This window comes from Falco peregrinus, chromosome 7, assembly GCF_023634155.1.
Source record: "Falco peregrinus isolate bFalPer1 chromosome 7, bFalPer1.pri, whole genome shotgun sequence".
NCBI lineage: Eukaryota > Metazoa > Chordata > Aves > Falconiformes > Falconidae > Falco > Falco peregrinus.
This window is the reverse complement of record NC_073727.1, coordinates 8,492,497-8,510,373: the sequence shown is the minus strand read 5'-3', so window position 1 is coordinate 8,510,373 and position 17,877 is coordinate 8,492,497. Positions and strand designations below refer to the sequence as shown.

General features: G+C 36.7%; 1 protein-coding gene across 4 annotated transcripts in view; it reads left to right on the top strand.

Moving 5' to 3' along the window:
* Positions 1 to 17,877, top strand: part of RYR2 (ryanodine receptor 2) — a 434,719-nt gene that overhangs the window by 313,381 nt on the left and 103,461 nt on the right. For 2 of the 4 annotated variants that reach the window (XM_055811085.1, XM_055811083.1), the window contains exons 53-60: positions 206 to 295; positions 1,462 to 1,599; positions 3,860 to 3,937; positions 6,887 to 6,962; positions 9,570 to 9,693; positions 12,981 to 13,096; positions 14,633 to 14,697; positions 16,757 to 16,878. In XM_055811085.1, coding sequence (XP_055667060.1) covers positions 206 to 295; positions 1,462 to 1,599; positions 3,860 to 3,937; positions 6,887 to 6,962; positions 9,570 to 9,693; positions 12,981 to 13,096; positions 14,633 to 14,697; positions 16,757 to 16,878 — 809 coding nt within the window. Of the gene's footprint in view, positions 1 to 205; positions 296 to 1,461; positions 1,600 to 3,859; positions 3,938 to 6,886; positions 6,963 to 9,566; positions 9,694 to 12,980; positions 13,097 to 14,632; positions 14,698 to 16,756; positions 16,879 to 17,877 lie in introns of all 4 variants that reach the window. The other 2 variants (XM_055811084.1, XM_055811082.1) reach the window with 1 other exon arrangement.

Genomic DNA, 17,877 nt, shown 5'->3' with positions numbered 1-17,877 from the left:
GAAACATAGCATGCTACATAATTTCATTCTGTGTAGATAATATAAGTGTTGGTTAAGAAAACTGAGAATAATAATGGAAAGGAAATTTTAAGAGAACAGCTCTGCAGAAGCATAGCTCAGTTCCTTTGTACTAACAAAATAGTCATGTTCATATTTTTTTTTGCTTTTCCTCATTTTTTCCTTTTTTTATTATTACTGTTTTCAGTTTGCCAATGGATGGACATATGGTGAAACGTATTCTGAATCTGCAAAAGTGCAACCATTAATGAAACAATATAAGTTGCTATCTGAAAAGGTAAGGAATTTCATTCTTGATCCAGGGTGATTGACACATTGCTTCATTCACTATGAAAATATCACCTTGTGTTTACAGCACTTTTTAAAAATTTATTTAGAGTATGTCAGCTAACATGTGATTGTTGCCTTCCTGAAAATTTCAAAAAGAGATAGAAGGATTTTATTGTACAATAAATAGGCCACTCGAGCTATTTTTTCTCATGGCTGAATTGATATGGCATAATTTATGGTGAAACTGAAATGTCATATTGCCAGTATATTTTTACGGTAAGGTCGTACAGGAATGCTCACTTGTGTAGTGAGGACTTGGGTTTAGGCTTTGCCTGGTCTCTAGCGGAGGGCCATGAAGATGGTTAGAAGGCTGGAGGGCTTGATCAATGAAACCAGGCTAAAGGAAGTTTGGGTTTTGTTTGTTTGAAGCTGGGTTTGTTCAGCTTGAAGAAGAGAAAGCTGACGGGAATATAATCTCAATTTCCCAGTACCTAAATGCTAGTTATGGAAAAGATGGATGTATCCTCTTCACAGAGATGCACAGTGACTGGACAAAAGGCAATGGGTGTATGTTGCTTTAGCAGAAATGCTTTCTGGAAATCGTTCTTTTCTTCACAACTTAAAACATTGGTATAGGTTCTCCAGAGAATTGGTGAAATCACCTGCACTGCAAATATTCAAGGCATGACATGGCAAGACCTAGATAACCTGATCTTGATAACCGTTGATAGCCCAATTAGGTTAGCTTCTCTGATCTCAACAGAAGGTTGAGTCAGATGATGTCCAGAGGTCCATTCCAACATAGACTATTTTTATGATTCTATTATTATGGCTTTTTTTGTTTTGTGTAGCAGGCAAAACACTGCATTAGTCCTGACAATTACTGTTCAATGTTTGAGTTCATATCTGAGCATGCTATTAATGCAATTATCCCTGTGATCATCAGCTTCCTGCAAGGTCAGAATTTTTCTGCCTGCCTCTGAAATGATAAATAAACTTCGATTAATATCTAATAAGATTTATTTGCTTCTTTGCAGTACCCCTGGGCTGTAAGGGCTGATTTCGGTACATTTCTTTGCACCTCAGTATAACCAAGCAAATACCCAATAGTTATTTTTTGCTCTGTACAGCTACATAAAACCCAAGGTAACTATTGCATCTGCATTCTTCTAGGAGAAAGAAATTTATCGATGGCCAATCAAAGAATCACTAAAAACTATGCTGGCATGGGGATGGCGAATTGAAAGAACACGGGAGGGAGATTCCATGGCACTGTATAATCGGACACGTCGCATATCTCAAACCAGTCAAGTGAGCCATTTTATTAAAACCTTATTTTAAAAATATTTTTTAATAAATTAAAAAATATGCAAAATATGCTCTACAATCTTTGATTTTACAAGCAGTGAAATAAACCTGTAGGATAAAAATATGTGAGAGTTTTTATTCTACAACTCTGAAGGTTTTTTTAGATTTCTAGTCACTGAGGCTGGAACTTTCCCTGTTCCAAAGTAGTACGTTAATAAACATTTTCAGAAAAATCTGAACAAAACCAAAAGGAATATATTTTTTCACTTGATTAAAAGTTAGTTATGTTATTTAGGGGAATTATTTACATCAGTAGGTGCTTACATGTTAGTAGTGAGTATTAATATGATTTGTCTACTATTTTTTTTAATTTGGTGGCTACAAATGCCTTTAAGTGTGTAAAGAAACAAATAAAGGTACATATATAAAATATTTTTATTTCTTTTTTTAAGGAAAATTAATACCAACATCAATGCATCATAAAGTTTATGTTTGTATACAGCCAAAATTCTGAAAATGTGTGTTTTGGGTTTTTTTTCTTTTGGAATCGCTTTCCTAAATCAAAATCCTCTAAGGACAAAATGGAGAAATATTAGCACTATATTCTCTTCAAGTGCCGTATACTTTGCATTTAAACTGGAGAGGGGAGAAAATCTCTTTCTTTCCCATTCACCCAGATACACATGGAGCCAAACTAATGGGGTAAATAAAATGGAGGGGAAAACCTTTCCCTCTTCTCTCCACACAGCTCTGCACTATTTGCATGAGTGAGTGATGATAAGCCTGTGAAAAATGAGTTGAACCTGCCTCTCCATGCGCTGTAAACACTAGAAAATGAATATCAAGTGATTTGATTTAGCACTTACTTGGGCTAAACTACATGTTATATAACTACTGTATATATATATAGTAGTTATATATACTACATATATATATATATAGTTATAACTATATATATAGTTATACTATATATATATATATATAGTATATATAACTACACTATAATAGCCTTCCAAGTTTCCTGACTTTTGGGTGTTTGTAATACCATCCCCAAAGAATACATTGACAGAGATATTCATATATACTTTAAGCATAAGGAGCTCACTAGAATGAATAGCTTTACAGTTGAAATTCATATTATATCAACATATGAAAACAGCTTTTGTAGCTAAGTCACAGTCTTCCCCTACTATAATGAAATTAACTTTTCTAGAAGAGTTTGATGCCGAAATTATTTCTGTATTACTTATCCTGTGTTTAAATGTGTTGTGCTGTCATCACACACACACCCCCCCCCATAGTATTTTCTGGTGTTCAGCTGAGAAATTTTGGTGTATATTTAATCAGGATCTCCATATTAATATAACAATGCTTGCACCATTTGCTTTAGAAAACAATACTTTATCAGTATTTATTTACTGGGTGCTGCTTCTATGTCCTTTGTGTTATTCTCTATTAAAAATACATGCCTTTTGAAAGGAGGCCTTTGGACAAGGGTACATGGTCATATACATGCTTAGGAAAATATTAGACATAGGATCAAGGTTCTGGACACTGTTCTTTCTGAAGGAAGTTGTACCTGTGGGGGACATGTATTTGGTACAGCAGAATCCATAGAGGAAAGCCCAGCAATGCCCCTTTTGTAGCCTTATTTCTTGCATCAGTGGCTTGCTAGCCAGGGAGTCTCCATCATTGTTTATCCTTCTTCAAAACATCTGTGTCAATGTAATGAGCAAACCTGTGACAAATGTAAGCAGTAGCAAGAAAGAATGACAAAATGGTGATATTTTCTGAGTGGGGAGGAGAGACAGAAGGAAAAAAGATATGTATTTAGTAGAATTTATTCCTACATATAGAAATAGGGTTAAAAAGCCAAATTCAAAGTTTGATTTTTGCTTGAATTCACCTTAAACTGAATTGTCTGAGATTTCATCTGCTGAGAAAAAAATACACACACTATAGTACAGCCTGATCCACAATGACTTCAAATCTTGAAGAAGTTCAATTGAAATTTGCATTTGAATAAGTGTGATTTGTATCATGGCTGTCTTGGGGAACAAAATATTTAGACCTTTGCCTAAATCGCACTTAAATTTACCACCCTTAATGTGTTTTCAGTTGGGTTGTATAGGCTCCTTTTGCTCTCTAGAGATAAAGTGACTTTTCCCTTAAGTTCTTTCCTTACTTTAACTGTCTTGTTAATGTTCATGTTTTCATATCGAATGCTTGTGTAACTCCACTGTTTTGCCCCTTTGTCATTCAGATCTCTGTAGATACAGCCCACGGTTACACTCCCCGAGCAATTGACATGAGCAATGTCACCCTCTCCAGAGATTTACATGTAAGTCAAAAACACTTAATATGCCTACCCTTTCTTTACAATTTAATTTTTTATCTTAAACAAATTTGGTGCCTAATGTTTCCTGTCGTTTGGGTCTTTATTTTGGGTTTGGGGTGTTTTTTTGGTCTTTTTTGTCATTACTCTTTGGTACTTTTTTAAAGAGGGTTGCTTTAGAAAACGAGGTTCGTGTTAAAAACCTGCAAGGCTCATTTTAGTCCTGGGCTGTTTTTTCCCAGCTTTCTTTGCAAACATCTCTCATCTTGAAGAGAATCCTGTTTAGGAGAGCTTGCAGCATCAGCTTTTTTCTATTTATTATTCATTTCTCCACCATCTTCCCAAAAACATGTTATCATTGCTCTTTTTTTTTTTTTTTAAACTGAAGAAATAAGAATCAGGAACTATTGTTACAGTGAATATTATGAGAATACAGAATGAGGAATTTGGGGGTAGGATTTTGACAGATCTATAAGTAGGTTGTTGTTTGGAACAATACTTTTTAGTTGATAAACAAATGATGTTTCTATCTTTAGAAAGTTAGGGTGTTTTTCATGGTGTTTGATGGAGTATAACACTCGTTTTTATAGTCTACTAATTTACTGTGAATGTGTTTACAATATAATGTCAACATATGCTAGATAGTTTAAAGTTAATTAGCATAAGTGTTTGCAGCAGTCTAGTGATGGCAACATGGCATTCAAAACTGGCTACAGAAAACTCCTGGAACAGTGTTACATTTGCCCATGCTGAACTCTGTCATAGTGCAAGCAAACAAGTAGCAGCAGTAAAGCTAATTGTACAGTATATAATATACTGTGCTTCTGTTCAAATTCTCACACTGGATTTCCCCTCCTCGACTCCTATCTCGTAGTTTCCAGTTTTATGTTTCTAACTGTTGTAGGTCGCTGACTAGCTTTACAATAATAACCATATGCTGCCAATTAACTATCATATTTGAGTTAAAACATTCAGTAGATTGCTGATCATTCCAAAGTTAATAAAACTGATAACTGAATAACGCTACTTCTATCATTACACTCTTATGTTAAACTGATGGCACAGCTTCATTATAATGACGTCACTTAACTTTTGTATAGACTCAGTGTAGTTAAAAGTCTGTGCAGACTTTGTTTAATGGTCATGAAACAACTCTTGATGTGAACATCACCATAGTATTATGATGCAGTAAACCAAACCCAGAGAAAAGTAACCATCCTGTCACAAACCACAAAGGAAATGGCATTAGAACTTCTGTTACTCCCTTGATTACTCTTTTATGCTCTACCCTCTAACATTTGTCATTAATTTTATCTCCTTTGTAGCCTTCAGCTGTAAAGCAGAGCTGTTTAGCTTTATGATTCACTTCTCCTTAATTATGAAGAGAGGTTGTCTTTGAAACGGGCTTCAAAATCTGTTATTTGAAAGCTAAGCAAATTTAATCAAAATAAAATTTCAGGTGTTAATTGTCCTGATACTGTCATTCAGGAAATATCCAAACATGTTAGGTATTAATAAAATCTGAATTTTAAAAATGGCCTGTATGTACTTTTGAACTTGTTAATGATTAGTATCACTAAAGCTGTAGTTCAGGGTTGATTATTCAACCTTTTCCTAGATTTCTGGGGAAAATTAGTTGTTTTTGAACAAGTTGTTTGTTTTGGTTGTTGTTTTTTTTTAACTAGTACATAAGAATTGGTGCTATTTAAATGTTTACATCATCTTGTGCATATACTGTGCTAGCAGAGATCATAACTGTGTCTAAAACTCTTAAGTCTGGGAAATACTTCTCATTATGTCCTTAAGTGGTCACCTGGTTACATCCTGGCTCCATGAGAAGCTAGGTCTTCCTCTGAGATCATCTTCGTAGCACCCTGCTTTCCAAGCAAGGAAAACCCAGACTACACTACCTTCTTCAAAGGTCCTAATCTAGATTATCAAAACACCAGGACCGGAGCGTGCATGATAGAAGGCATCTACCATACAGGAGAGATATGTGTAATAATGTATCTACTGGATAAAGTTTTATGAAACGAATTGTTCAATAGACAACCAAGATATGGCTGAAATTTGTTACCTGACTTCATGAGTATTATCCCAAATAAAGAAGTGATATTCAGAAATAGTGGTTACTTAAAACCCTTATTGAAGGTGAGGAGAATATTTCTGTAGGTCCGTGAAAGAAGTGAAAAGTGAAATCTACAGAAAATTCCACCACTGTGTACATCTAGAGGGTATACCATCAGGAGGACAGGCGAGATGGGTTTGAAAATTTGTTTCATGTTGAAATAGTAGTTCCTACTAGTTAGAGACTGGAGAGCTTGTCTGTGTTTTGCTTAGTTTGGGATCTAGCTTATAGTTTACCAGTCTGAAAGAGTTTGGTTTTTAGAAAGATTTGACTTAAACAGTGGAGGAGAATTTAATGCTGAACAAAAAACAGTGACTACGTATGTAGACTCCCTGGAAACATAGTTGTTGTTTTTAACAGTGTGCTTACACCTATGAGTATTCACCTCAAGCAGGCTGTTTCCATGGGGTTATAGTCAGTGTGCCACAGCCAGCAGGAACAATCTTGATTCAGTCCTCTGGCTTGCTGCTCTTTTTTTCCCCTTATCAGGGCCTTCAGGAGGTTCTTGCTGGCATTGTTTTGAGAGTCAAGTCCCCATCTGACACCCCAGTGCTCTATCCAGACTATACTCCTCTTTGTGGTTCCTCCTTTTGTGTATTAACAATTTTCTCTTGAGCACCAGGTTCCTAATTCCTCTGCATATCCTACCCAAATTCTATATTGTAATTTTTCAATAGAATCTCTTGTTTTCAGTGAACCATTACAATGTAATTGAAGTATTGAACCTCCCAGAGAACACAACTGGTTATTTAATATCACCCAGAAAATTGTCCTTCTTGGGGGTTAACCATTACAATATGTATCACTAAGCTCTCTGTTTTCCTAAGGCTATGGCTGAGATGATGGCTGAAAACTACCATAACATATGGGCAAAGAAAAAGAAAATGGAGCTTGAAGCAAAAGGTAATATCAACTATAAGTACTGACAGTATTTAAGTTTTCTGTGATTAGCTCAAGTCATGTATTTGAGAAAAGAGACTGGGAGGAAGAAAGAAAAAGGAACAACAAATTTTAACTGACAAAGAACAAATAACAAAGTATCTATTCATAATTAAATATTTTGTGATTTTTAGTGCCTGGAAGTTTTTTATAGTACTGAGTGTAACAGTTTCTGTTGAAGTAGTTTACCAGTTCAAATACATCAAAGGAAGAGAAGTGAAAGCTTGTAAAAAGTTTAAGCTTACATTACTACATTTTCCTTCTAGCATTAATCTTTCTGGCTATTGCCCGGTGGACTCTCATTTAATTTTAATTACTTCTTTTACTGCAGGTAGATCTAAAAGGATGTTTACTAAGAATTCCGTGTATCATGTATTGAATTGACAAGTGGATAAACCTAGAGCAGATTCTTGAGTCCACGTAAAAATTGCATGTCCTCCATGATCTTTACTTACCAAAATAACAGTTTTTTCATGTGAAACTTACTGGTTTTCCTCTGTGTTAAACTAATTTATTTCTGTTAAAGCTAAATTTTTTTTTTCTGCAGATAACATTATATTTGCACATGGAGGAAACAATATTTGGAGAAGGAGCAAGTTCTCATTTGTAAATGACTGAAACTAGGGTTTTGCCTTATCTGAAGGTGTTGAGTCTAACTGTATGCACCAAACTTGGCCTTTAACAGTTTTTTAATTGTATGTTTGGGTTTTTTATTAGTTGTAAACTTTTAGCAAAGTTGCAATAGTTAAGGTTTTATGAGAAAGTAAAATTCCACCTGGAAGTGCCTTTGATAAATCACCATGAATTTCCATGCCTTTAATTATATTTCCCCTTAATACAGCTTTTAATATTTATAGCCTTTTTTAAAAAGAGCTTTCTTCAGGATAAGTAGCCACAGGATGGGCTAAATCTGGGAAATTGTAGGCTATGGGAAGACTTGATATTTAAATGGATCTACTATATTTGACAGCTTTGGAAGCAGATGTTTGCCTCTGAGCAGCACTTCAGTGGGAACGCTGTATGGTACTTGTAGTGTGCGAAGGAGCATAGTACCAACGAAGGCTAGAGGCAGCTATGGCGAGCGAAGGAGAGGTTCTCATGGACAGTTTCTTCATGTGAAAAAGCAGATGTTTTTGTCAGCTGAGTAAAACCTGGCACTCGAGTGTGGGGTTTTTTTCTCCACTATATACATATATATATGGCAGTCTCAAACTACTTTTTTTTATATATATATATCTCTATACATGTGTGAAGAACAGAACATTAATGCAGACTTCAGATACTAAGCCACCTGAAGGTTGCAAGTGTCACTCCCCTTCATTGAACACTTTGTGTGTATTAATTGTAATTGAAACATCTATTATAGTCTTAATGACTTCCTTAGGTAGGACATACATGCTTACTATCCTTATATGAGTTTTTGCATGTCTGTCTGCAGCTGTGATAAGGTGGAGTTAGATCACATTTGTGACCCAATGAAAAACCCAAATCATCCAATTTTAAAGGCTGTACTTCCTAAAAAAAATGCAAACCAACCAAACAAACAAAAAACCCATCAAACTTGCCCACTAGATTACCATATTGCGTGTATCTAAACAGATTCAGGCAGGAAAATTTTAGAATATGTGGCTTATAAAATCACCTAAGGATATGTGTCCAGTATTTTCTAGACGGAATTTGTTCCTTTTTTAAGAATATTATTACTAGAGACTTGCTGTAGTATTTTTTCTGATATAGGTGTTATCATTACCCATACAATTTCCTGGGGTTTTGTAGCAGTTATAATGGGAATATATTGTGTTCCACTATACAGTGGTGATTGTAGAAGGTGAAATCCTAAGAATGTTGCTTTTTTGCAGATATTTATCTTAATAATAGCAGCTTTATTTTCCTGCCAAATTAACTATATACGTTCAGAGAGGTATCGATACATCAGCTATTTGTAAGCAATACAAATGCAGTTTATTCTGTTTACCTCTCTGTTTTGGCAACATCCTTTTGATCAGATTGGACAGTTGTCTGAACCACATTTGAATAATGAACTCTATTTTCCTGTCTTTAATTTATTACTATAAAGTAGAACTGTATCACTTTCATAGATTTTTTAGATATGTGTATATCTTGCTAAACTGCATGAACCATTTTTGCTGTCACCAGAATGTTAAAAGCAGGACTCTGTATGTGTTGATATCTTTGTTTATGTTTTGTTTTTTTAAAAATATAACTTTGTGGGGTTTATTGAAATATTTTCAGTTTCATTAAGTGAAGTTGTAATTATAATACACATTCATAAGATAAGCACTTTTTTCTTCTCTAAGACTTTTTTGCAGTAGGTTCAACCTGGTGCTTGCAGCAACTGATTGTTAGAAATGTGTTTGCAGCCATGTCTGAAGCTTCTATCTGAATATTTTTTAGGTTTGTGTAAAGAAACAGAAATTGCATTGTTATTTCAGACCAGATTTTGCTGTAATGTGCTATGTATTATTATGACAGTGCTTTTACATACTGGTACTTACCATGTCAACAGATAAGTCTGTAACTGCTTTTAATTCTCTTGATGTTCCATAGTAGGAGGAGGCAACCATCCTCTTCTTGTCCCTTATGATACACTCACAGCCAAAGAAAAAGCCAAGGACAGAGAAAAAGCACAGGATATTCTGAAATTTCTACAGATTAATGGATATGTTGTCTCCAGGTAATCGTCTGTTCAGTATTAGTTACATGGATGGTTTCTAATACTACTCAGTAGCCTCTTTTTTTTTTTTTTTTTTTAATAAAATTAAAAAATTGTGGTCATTTTTAGGTTTCAGTACCTGCAAGTAAGAATGAGGTCCTTCATATAGAACTTTGTGAGGAAGAAATGGATTGTGGAGTTAGCAGGGTTTTTGGAGGACACAAGCAGAATTTTCCAGAATCTCTGTGCATCTTCTGCCTCTCTTCTCAACATCGTAGCATGCTTTTTCTTTCTGTTGTGTCTCCATACATCCAACTGTTAGTAAACTTGGTAATTTTTTACAAGTGATAGAATTATAGGTCAGGCATTTGCACCTCTGTAGGAATTTCTAGGGAATTGCTTTGATAAGACAGTTTTATTTCTAAAATCTACTACTCATTTCTTTCAACTAAGTTAATATCTAGTGCTATTAAAATGTTTCAAAAGTGAAGTTTTTAAAAACATTTTTTTGAAACAATTCACAGTGTAAATGTAAAAACAGTGAATAAATTTAGTACTCAACAGAAAATCTGTAATTCAGTATGTATACAGGCTTTTCTCTGCAGAATAACGTGAATAATTCCTTGCGGTTTTAATATGACATATTTACCTACTAAGTGCAGCGTGAATAAAATTTTAATTAAATCGGAAGCTTGTCTGCCTCATCAGCATAGCTTAAAAAATATGCATCACTAGGAAAGGTTGAAAGCATATCTGGATTTGTATGACTTGAAGATTAGGAAGTGAATGAAACAGTCACAGAGATGGATTTAAGTAATCATTGTGAATTAATTAACCTAGCACATCTAGTTTAAATCTGCCTACTTCTTTTCTTTTATAGCAGAGATGAAATTCAACCCATTTATAGAGTCCCACAGCTAATCCAATAATTCCAGGTAAAATCTTTTAGGGTAGCTGGAATAATTCAATTTACTTCCCTTCAGTGGAGCAGGATATACAAAGAAGGATGTCAGCCAGCAAAGGTTTCTTTCTCATCCCCTCTCAAAATGACAAGACTGTCAGCTGTACTCAGGGTTACATGTTTCTTTTTGACAAATCCTTTTTATTTCTGTCTAACTTAAATGCTAGTGAAAGTGGCTTTTGATCTTTGGAGGAGTGGAAGGCTAAGAGGGATGGTAAGGTAATCGTTGACTTGGACACACCTGTTATCAAGTAGATAGTTTCTGCCATATCTGCATCCTCCTGTGCTAGTCAAATGCAGGTCTTTCTCTCAAGCTCAACTCCGTGTGTCTGCTGCTCCCGTGACCCCTGCACTGTCTAAACAAACAAGCATCTGATTCATGTTTGATTTTGGTCCACTTGCCACTTTCTGCCACATATGCCTTGCATACATTTTTTTGTAGTCTTCTCTTTGACAGTGACCATTCTAGTCTAGTGCACCCTCATGCAGACTGGGTTCAGGGAAGATACAAACACCCCCTGCCAAGCACATGGCCTGTGACCCACAGTCCCACACCAGCTGCACTTGCCTTGCTGACACTGTGCCCCCCCCCCCCCCATCCCCCCTTCCTTAGCTGTTTTTTGGGACTTAGCTGTTTTTGGCTGGCAACTGGGACTCCCACTTGCTCCAGTTGCAGACACCCCAGCCCAGGGGTGCCTTACCCGCCCCCCCCGACTCCAGTTGCTAACACCAGATCCACTCACACCAGTCCCTGCCAGTTAGCTGGCACTCTGGGCTCAAAGTCTGTAGGACCCATAGGGATGTTCCCAAAAGCTATGGTCTCTCCAACTACTGATGCTGAGACCCTCATTCACTCCTGTTGGTGGCACCACAGGCCTGGGGGAACCTACATCCCAAGTCTGACTCCGATTGCTGGCCCAGTATCCACTCACGCTGGTCTTGCCAGTAGCTGGCACTTACTCCTTACAGCACACAGATACTTGTGGGATAATAAGTAATATTGCACAAAGAGATAGTTAAGAAAAGGTGTAATAAGAAGATAGGACAGACTTCAGTGATGAGGTGTATGGTTCAGTCAGACAGCTGGATTGACAGGCCGTGGTTTACATGTGGCTGGCCTCTCATATACCACTTTTTGTCTTTTCTCCCCTTTGTTCTTCCTTGATCCTCCTCCCCTGCACACTCAGTCATGTTTCTGTAGTTCCACTGACCTGCCTCAAATATTCCACATCCTCATATTCTTCATGTCCCCTCCTCTTAAGAGTTAAAAAATCCAGGTAGCCCTCTCCTTTGTGTCTAAAGTTTCTTAATGGCCCGTTAATTGTTAATTTGTAGCTGGAGACTTTCTGCCTCCAGCATTGTCTGCTTTATCCCTTGTCTACCAGGTGTTTTTTTTCTGTGTGTTCCTGTTTATGGCTGCCCTTTTATCACCCCCTTATCACCCTGAGAAGGTCCTATTGTACCCTTGCAACTGTCAGATGACAAAGATGTTTTAGTTCCATAATCCCTTTTTCTGAAGCTGAACCCCACCATCATCAATGGTCTCATTTCAAACAGAAATCCGCACTACACAGGCGGTTATATTCAGTAGTACTTTTAAATCTTGCAAAATAACTAATGTACTTGGTGCCTCTGACAGTGGGGTGACTGACACCCTTGTTGGTTAAGCATAGCTTCTTCATGTGCCATCATTAAAGTCCTGACCCTACAGAGTCAAGGCTTATGTCTTTGCCGACTTGTTGCTAGCAGACGTCAGCCCACAACGTGGAACCCCTCTCTGCAGATTCATGCTTGCTGAAAGAAGTTTTTAATATCAGACTAGTAACTATGATGGAACATACTGGAAAAGGAAACTGCAGTTCCATCACTTTGGTTTGGTTTTCCCCTGATATTTCACGAGTGCTACATAGTGTTTCCATTACAAACAGACTTCTGGGGAAAAGTCATGACAGCGGAGACTAGATTTCCTTCTGGTTTGATGGTTTAAATCAAAATACTTTGGCAGTTTCAAAACTCCTTCACCTAAGAATCAATTCCTGGCAGGAAACAGAAGACAGCAATGGTTTACAAGTAAGGGGAAGAAATTACAGTGATACTGGATTAATTTGATTGACTAGCCTAATTTTTCTGAATCTTCGTCTATAACCTTGGGAAATCTGAATTGCATTTTACAAGTTGCTCATAACCTAAATAAGCATAAGAGTACTGTTTACTTCAAACACAGAGCAATTCTTATGTTAATAAGCAGTTAATCATTACTAGAGAAAATGGCACCAGGCAACATGGAGAAGTAAGACTGCTCTGAATCCTTCTGTAGGTGTGAAAATTGACTTGCTTCTTTTTGCAGAGGACTTAAGGACCTGGAATTAGACACACCTTCCATTGAGAAACGCTTTGCCTACAGTTTTCTTCAGCAGCTTATAAGATATGTGGATGAAGCTCATCAGTACATTCTGGAGTTTGGTATAGTACTCCTTGTGCATTTTCTTAATATCAAACCTCTTAGTTAATAATTCTTATAAAAACCACTAGAAAAATTTTTACAAAGACATATTCTTGGACTAGGAGTTTTTCCTCTAGTTTCTTCTACTTGATGAAGATAATGAATTTTGGAAAGTTATGTAGTCCACATATTCATTCTGGTTTCCCATATTCTCATATTAATTCATCATTTGAAAAGTGTTCAGGCAAAATTTATGACTTCCATTCCTTGAAAAAGAAAACTAGCTGCTTCCTTGAATTTATGCACAGATCTCTCACTTGTGCACGTTAACATTTACTATTCACTTGTAATCTCTTTTTCACAGAGCAAATTAAATCAGTCATTTGTACCATTTTAAAATTTTCTCTGGAGGAGGAAGTCGAGTAGAGAAACTTCTTTAACAAACTCCCACAATGGGAATGTTCTTTCACAAATACCCAGACTGTGTCTTGTCAACAGTGCTGTGAAGGAAAGGATTTAACTTGGTCGGCTTTTTTTTAAAATAAAAAAAAAGTTTGGTAACACAAGTCAGCTTCTTACATGAGCAGTAAAAGCCAAAAGACTTGGCCAGGTGCAGCTTCTGTATGACCATGGGAGTTGCAATGTCACATAACATATACTGTGCCTCATGTCAAGACATAGATGCTGTAATTGACAGTGCTAATGGTAGCAACAGCATGGAAATTGAAAAAAATCAATGCTTTTCCAAAAGCCTATCTAGTTTTAAAGTGGAAATTATGAATTTTATGCATTATTATGTGTCATGGTTACAGTAGCAAAAGTCTGGCCTTGATAACTCAATGGGTTACTACTTCTGCTAATGTCTGATCATGATAGCTTTATTCTACTTAAATTTGGCATAACTGCAAGGATGATTATGAATAAATGCTCAAATGTTAGAAACACTGGTGGAACAAGTACCATTCGTGTCCCTCAATGGATTAGTAAAAAAAAGAGATTATAAATAAAGGATAAATAATCTGGGAGCTATAGAAGGTTATGTCTGTAAAGAATATTTGAATTTTATGGTAATGGAAGAACTGAAGCAGTTTTAATTTTAGTTTGGTAGTTCTAAACATTAATTTCGTTCTTGAGACAAAGTCCACAAATAAGTATTAAAAATTTGGTTTATAATGTTTCTCCTGGGAACGACTGGAGAAAGGTGTTCCATTAGAATCTGAGTTCAGGTTCCCAAATTGTCAGCAATAACTAGAAGAATACGAACATAGGACCACATTTTCATGTCACAAAAATATCCATATATCTTTGGACTATGAGGTGTCAACACTTTTATGAAGATTTGGACAAATATTCTTTACACATTTTATTTGCTGTAACTTCTCATGAGGTAGTCATAAAATGCCGCTCTAACTAGTCTGTATACTGTTTGTGGTATCTTAAATCTATATCTAAACCAACCAGTATTATTTGATTATAGTGTACGCTTTCTAAGAAAAATGCACAGTAGACTGTAACTAGGATATGTGACAGGGAGCTTAATTTTCTTCTCTCTGCAGATGGTGGCAGCAGAGGCAAAGGAGAGCACTTCCCATATGAACAAGAAATCAAGTTTTTTGCCAAAGTACAGTATATCTTTATTTACTCTTTGTCAACATAGTAAGTAGTTGAGGCGAGAAAATATTTGTTAGTAAACATGATTATTGTTATAGTTGCACTATTCTGTGTTAAATTATTTTTATTCTTAAAATGGATAGTAATAAAAATAGCTTGAAAACACTATTTTGAAGTATAATTGAAATATAGATATGAAAATATTAGAGGACTATATTCTTATTTTCATTATTTCCTTGCTCCATGATATGCAACTATTGATATGATGCTATTCATAACCTCCCTGCATTTTCTGTTTACTGTTTTAGTGTAACTTTGAAGATTTTTCTCTTTTACAATCTTCAGACAGATAAATCTGAGCACTAATTATTGGAATTAACACAGCTGTGTAACTGTCAGTGTCACCTTCCTTATTTCTTTCCTTGTTTTGAAACGATGCTGATGTTTCCATCACGGAATCCCAGAATGTTTGAGGGTGCAAGGGCCCTCTGGAGGTCATCTAGTCTAACTTAACTGCTTGAGGGGTGTTGCCTAGAGCAGGTTGCCAAGAGCCATGTCCAGATGGTTTTTGAGTATCTCCAAGGGTGGAGACTCTGCAATATCTGTGGGCAACCTGTCACCCTCACAGTAAAAAGTCTTTCCTGGCAGTCAGAGGGAACCTGCTGTGTTTCAGTTTGTGCCCATGGACTTTGGTCCTGTCACGGTGCACAACTGAAAAGAGGCTGGCTCCATCTTCTTTGCACCCTTCCTTCAGATATTTATACACATTGATGAGATCCACCCTGAGCCTTCTCCAGGCTAAAGAGTCCCAGCTCCCTCAATCTCTCCTCATTTGAATGATCCTCTAGCTCCTTATCATCTTTGTGGCCCTCCACTGGCCTATCTCTCTGATATGTCCTATGTCCCTGTATCTCTTGTACTGGGGAGCTCAGAACCAGACACAGCACTTATGTGGCTTCACCAGTGCTGAGCAGACAGGAAGACTCACCGCCCTGGACCTGCTGACAATGCTGTGTCTAATGCAACACGTGATGCTGTTGGCCACCTTTGCAGTGAGGGTGCATTGTTGGTTCATGGTCAGTTTGCTGTCCACTGGTACCTCCTGGTCCTTCTCTGCCAAGCTGCTTTTCAGCTGGTCAGCCCTCAGCGTGTACTGGTACCTGGGGTTATTCCTCCCCATGTGCAGGACTTTGCCCTTCCCCTTGCTGAAAGTCATGAGATTCCTGCCAGCCCAATTCCTCTTTTCGTGTCAAAAGTTTTTACACGTTATAAAGTGAAGAAACTCGGCTTATGCCTTTCCTATGTAAAAACTTGTACAGTGTTTCAAAGTGCCTTTTAAATTCATTAGCGAATAAACAAAGACAGCTGTCTGCAGCATTTTCTAACCCTCATATCCTTGCAGTAAATTGTAATCTTGATACCGTAAAGTACTTCCATGTGGTACTATTTCCCAAGGTCATTGACTCAGAAGCTGGCATTCCGCCTTCTTTTGAACCATGCTCCAAAAAGGAAGCAATTTCAAATTTTCTTACTGCCTGTTTATTTTGTATCTCCCGGCTGATACCTGCAGTGGGCACTGAGTAATGGTCACCACATGAAGTAAACAGGAAAACTTCTGTGGACAATACCTTAATGAGTGACGATGTTTTGGGAATTTTGTTTGATAGTATCTAGAATTAAGTCCTGTTAGTGTGCTGACAGTTGTAGGTGATTTTTTTTAACCTACATTAAAAGGCGTTACCAGCGATAGTTGTGCCTGGGTATGTGGTACTAGAGAAATCTTAAATTATGAGATAAAATGAAATTATACTTTCTGCCTTATAGTTCTCCTAAACCCCCCACAGATTAAGTCACAAAGATAATGTACAATTTTTTTCTGCTGCCTTTCCTCATGACGTTTTAAGTGCCTGGAATACTAAATAAATTAAAAGAGGGATAGGTGTTAAAGAAAAAAATAGATTTTAAAACAGAAGACTTATTTCAAATCTCCTCTTTAGTTGTGACTTACAAAGTAGTAATACAGAACATGGTAAAGCTCTGAGATAACCACTTTTCTCGTGTAATTTCAGGTTGTGCTCCCTTTGATCGATCAGTATTTTAAAAATCATCGCCTGTATTTCTTATCTGCAGCAAGTAGGCCTCTCAGCAGTGGAGGCCATGCCTCTAATAAAGAGAAAGAAATGGTGACAAGGTAAAACCTAAAATAATATTAATCTGTATGCATATGTATGCTTGTCTTTAAACAGCAGCAGTTGATTGTAGGAAAGTGAGAAGTGGGAGGCAGAGAAATGTCTTGATGAACATGAAAGCTAAACTTTTTTTCACTTTCCTATTAGGAAAATTCATGTATAAATGAAGAGTACAGCGTTATGATTATATGCTGTTTTAAAGGTAGTGGTGATGATTTTAGCATGCAGGGAACTTCAGTTTAGCATTATGCACAACAATACATCAGTTGCACAGTCTGTGGCACAGGCTGTACAATTGTGTATCAGTTTTCACTGTTGGAAATAGGTATGTACTGAAGTCATTATTCCTGCAAAATCTTGTGGTAGATTTAAACCCAAACTTATTTATAATGGAGCTTCAGTATCATTATTACTCTCCACCATAAAAAGTAAACATGAGACAGTTGCATTCTTTCTGCTCTTTGGTTTTCTAAATAATAGTAACAGGAGTAATATGGCAGAAATATCCACTTGATCCTTTCTCTGAAGTTATCCATTTTTGAGACCATCTCTCTGAGATACTTTTTCACTTAATTTCACTTCTGATTGAATTGAAATCCATGTTTCCCATTTAGTAAGGTGGACTACAAGCTTCCCACAGGACCTACTGCATACCTGTAATGTGCAGGTATGGTGGTTGCCTCCTTGGCTGTTACTGGGTCCTGAGCCATGCAAAACTGAACTGCTGTCCTTTGAGGCTGACAGGCAATTGGTGGTCATACAGACATGTGGGGTTTGCAAGACTGTGTGAATACTGAGTGAAGTTTCTGGCAACAATAGTAAGCATAAGTAAGTAATGGCTGTCTCAACCTTGTGTCATCTCATGGACTAATTTAATCTGGCAGTTTGGCTGAATGGCATTCTTCAGAGAATTAAAAAAACTCAAAATGCGTGCATCTGGATAAAAACAGCACTCTATGAGCTGCTGTTTTTCTGCCTGTAATGTCCTGGATAATAATAAT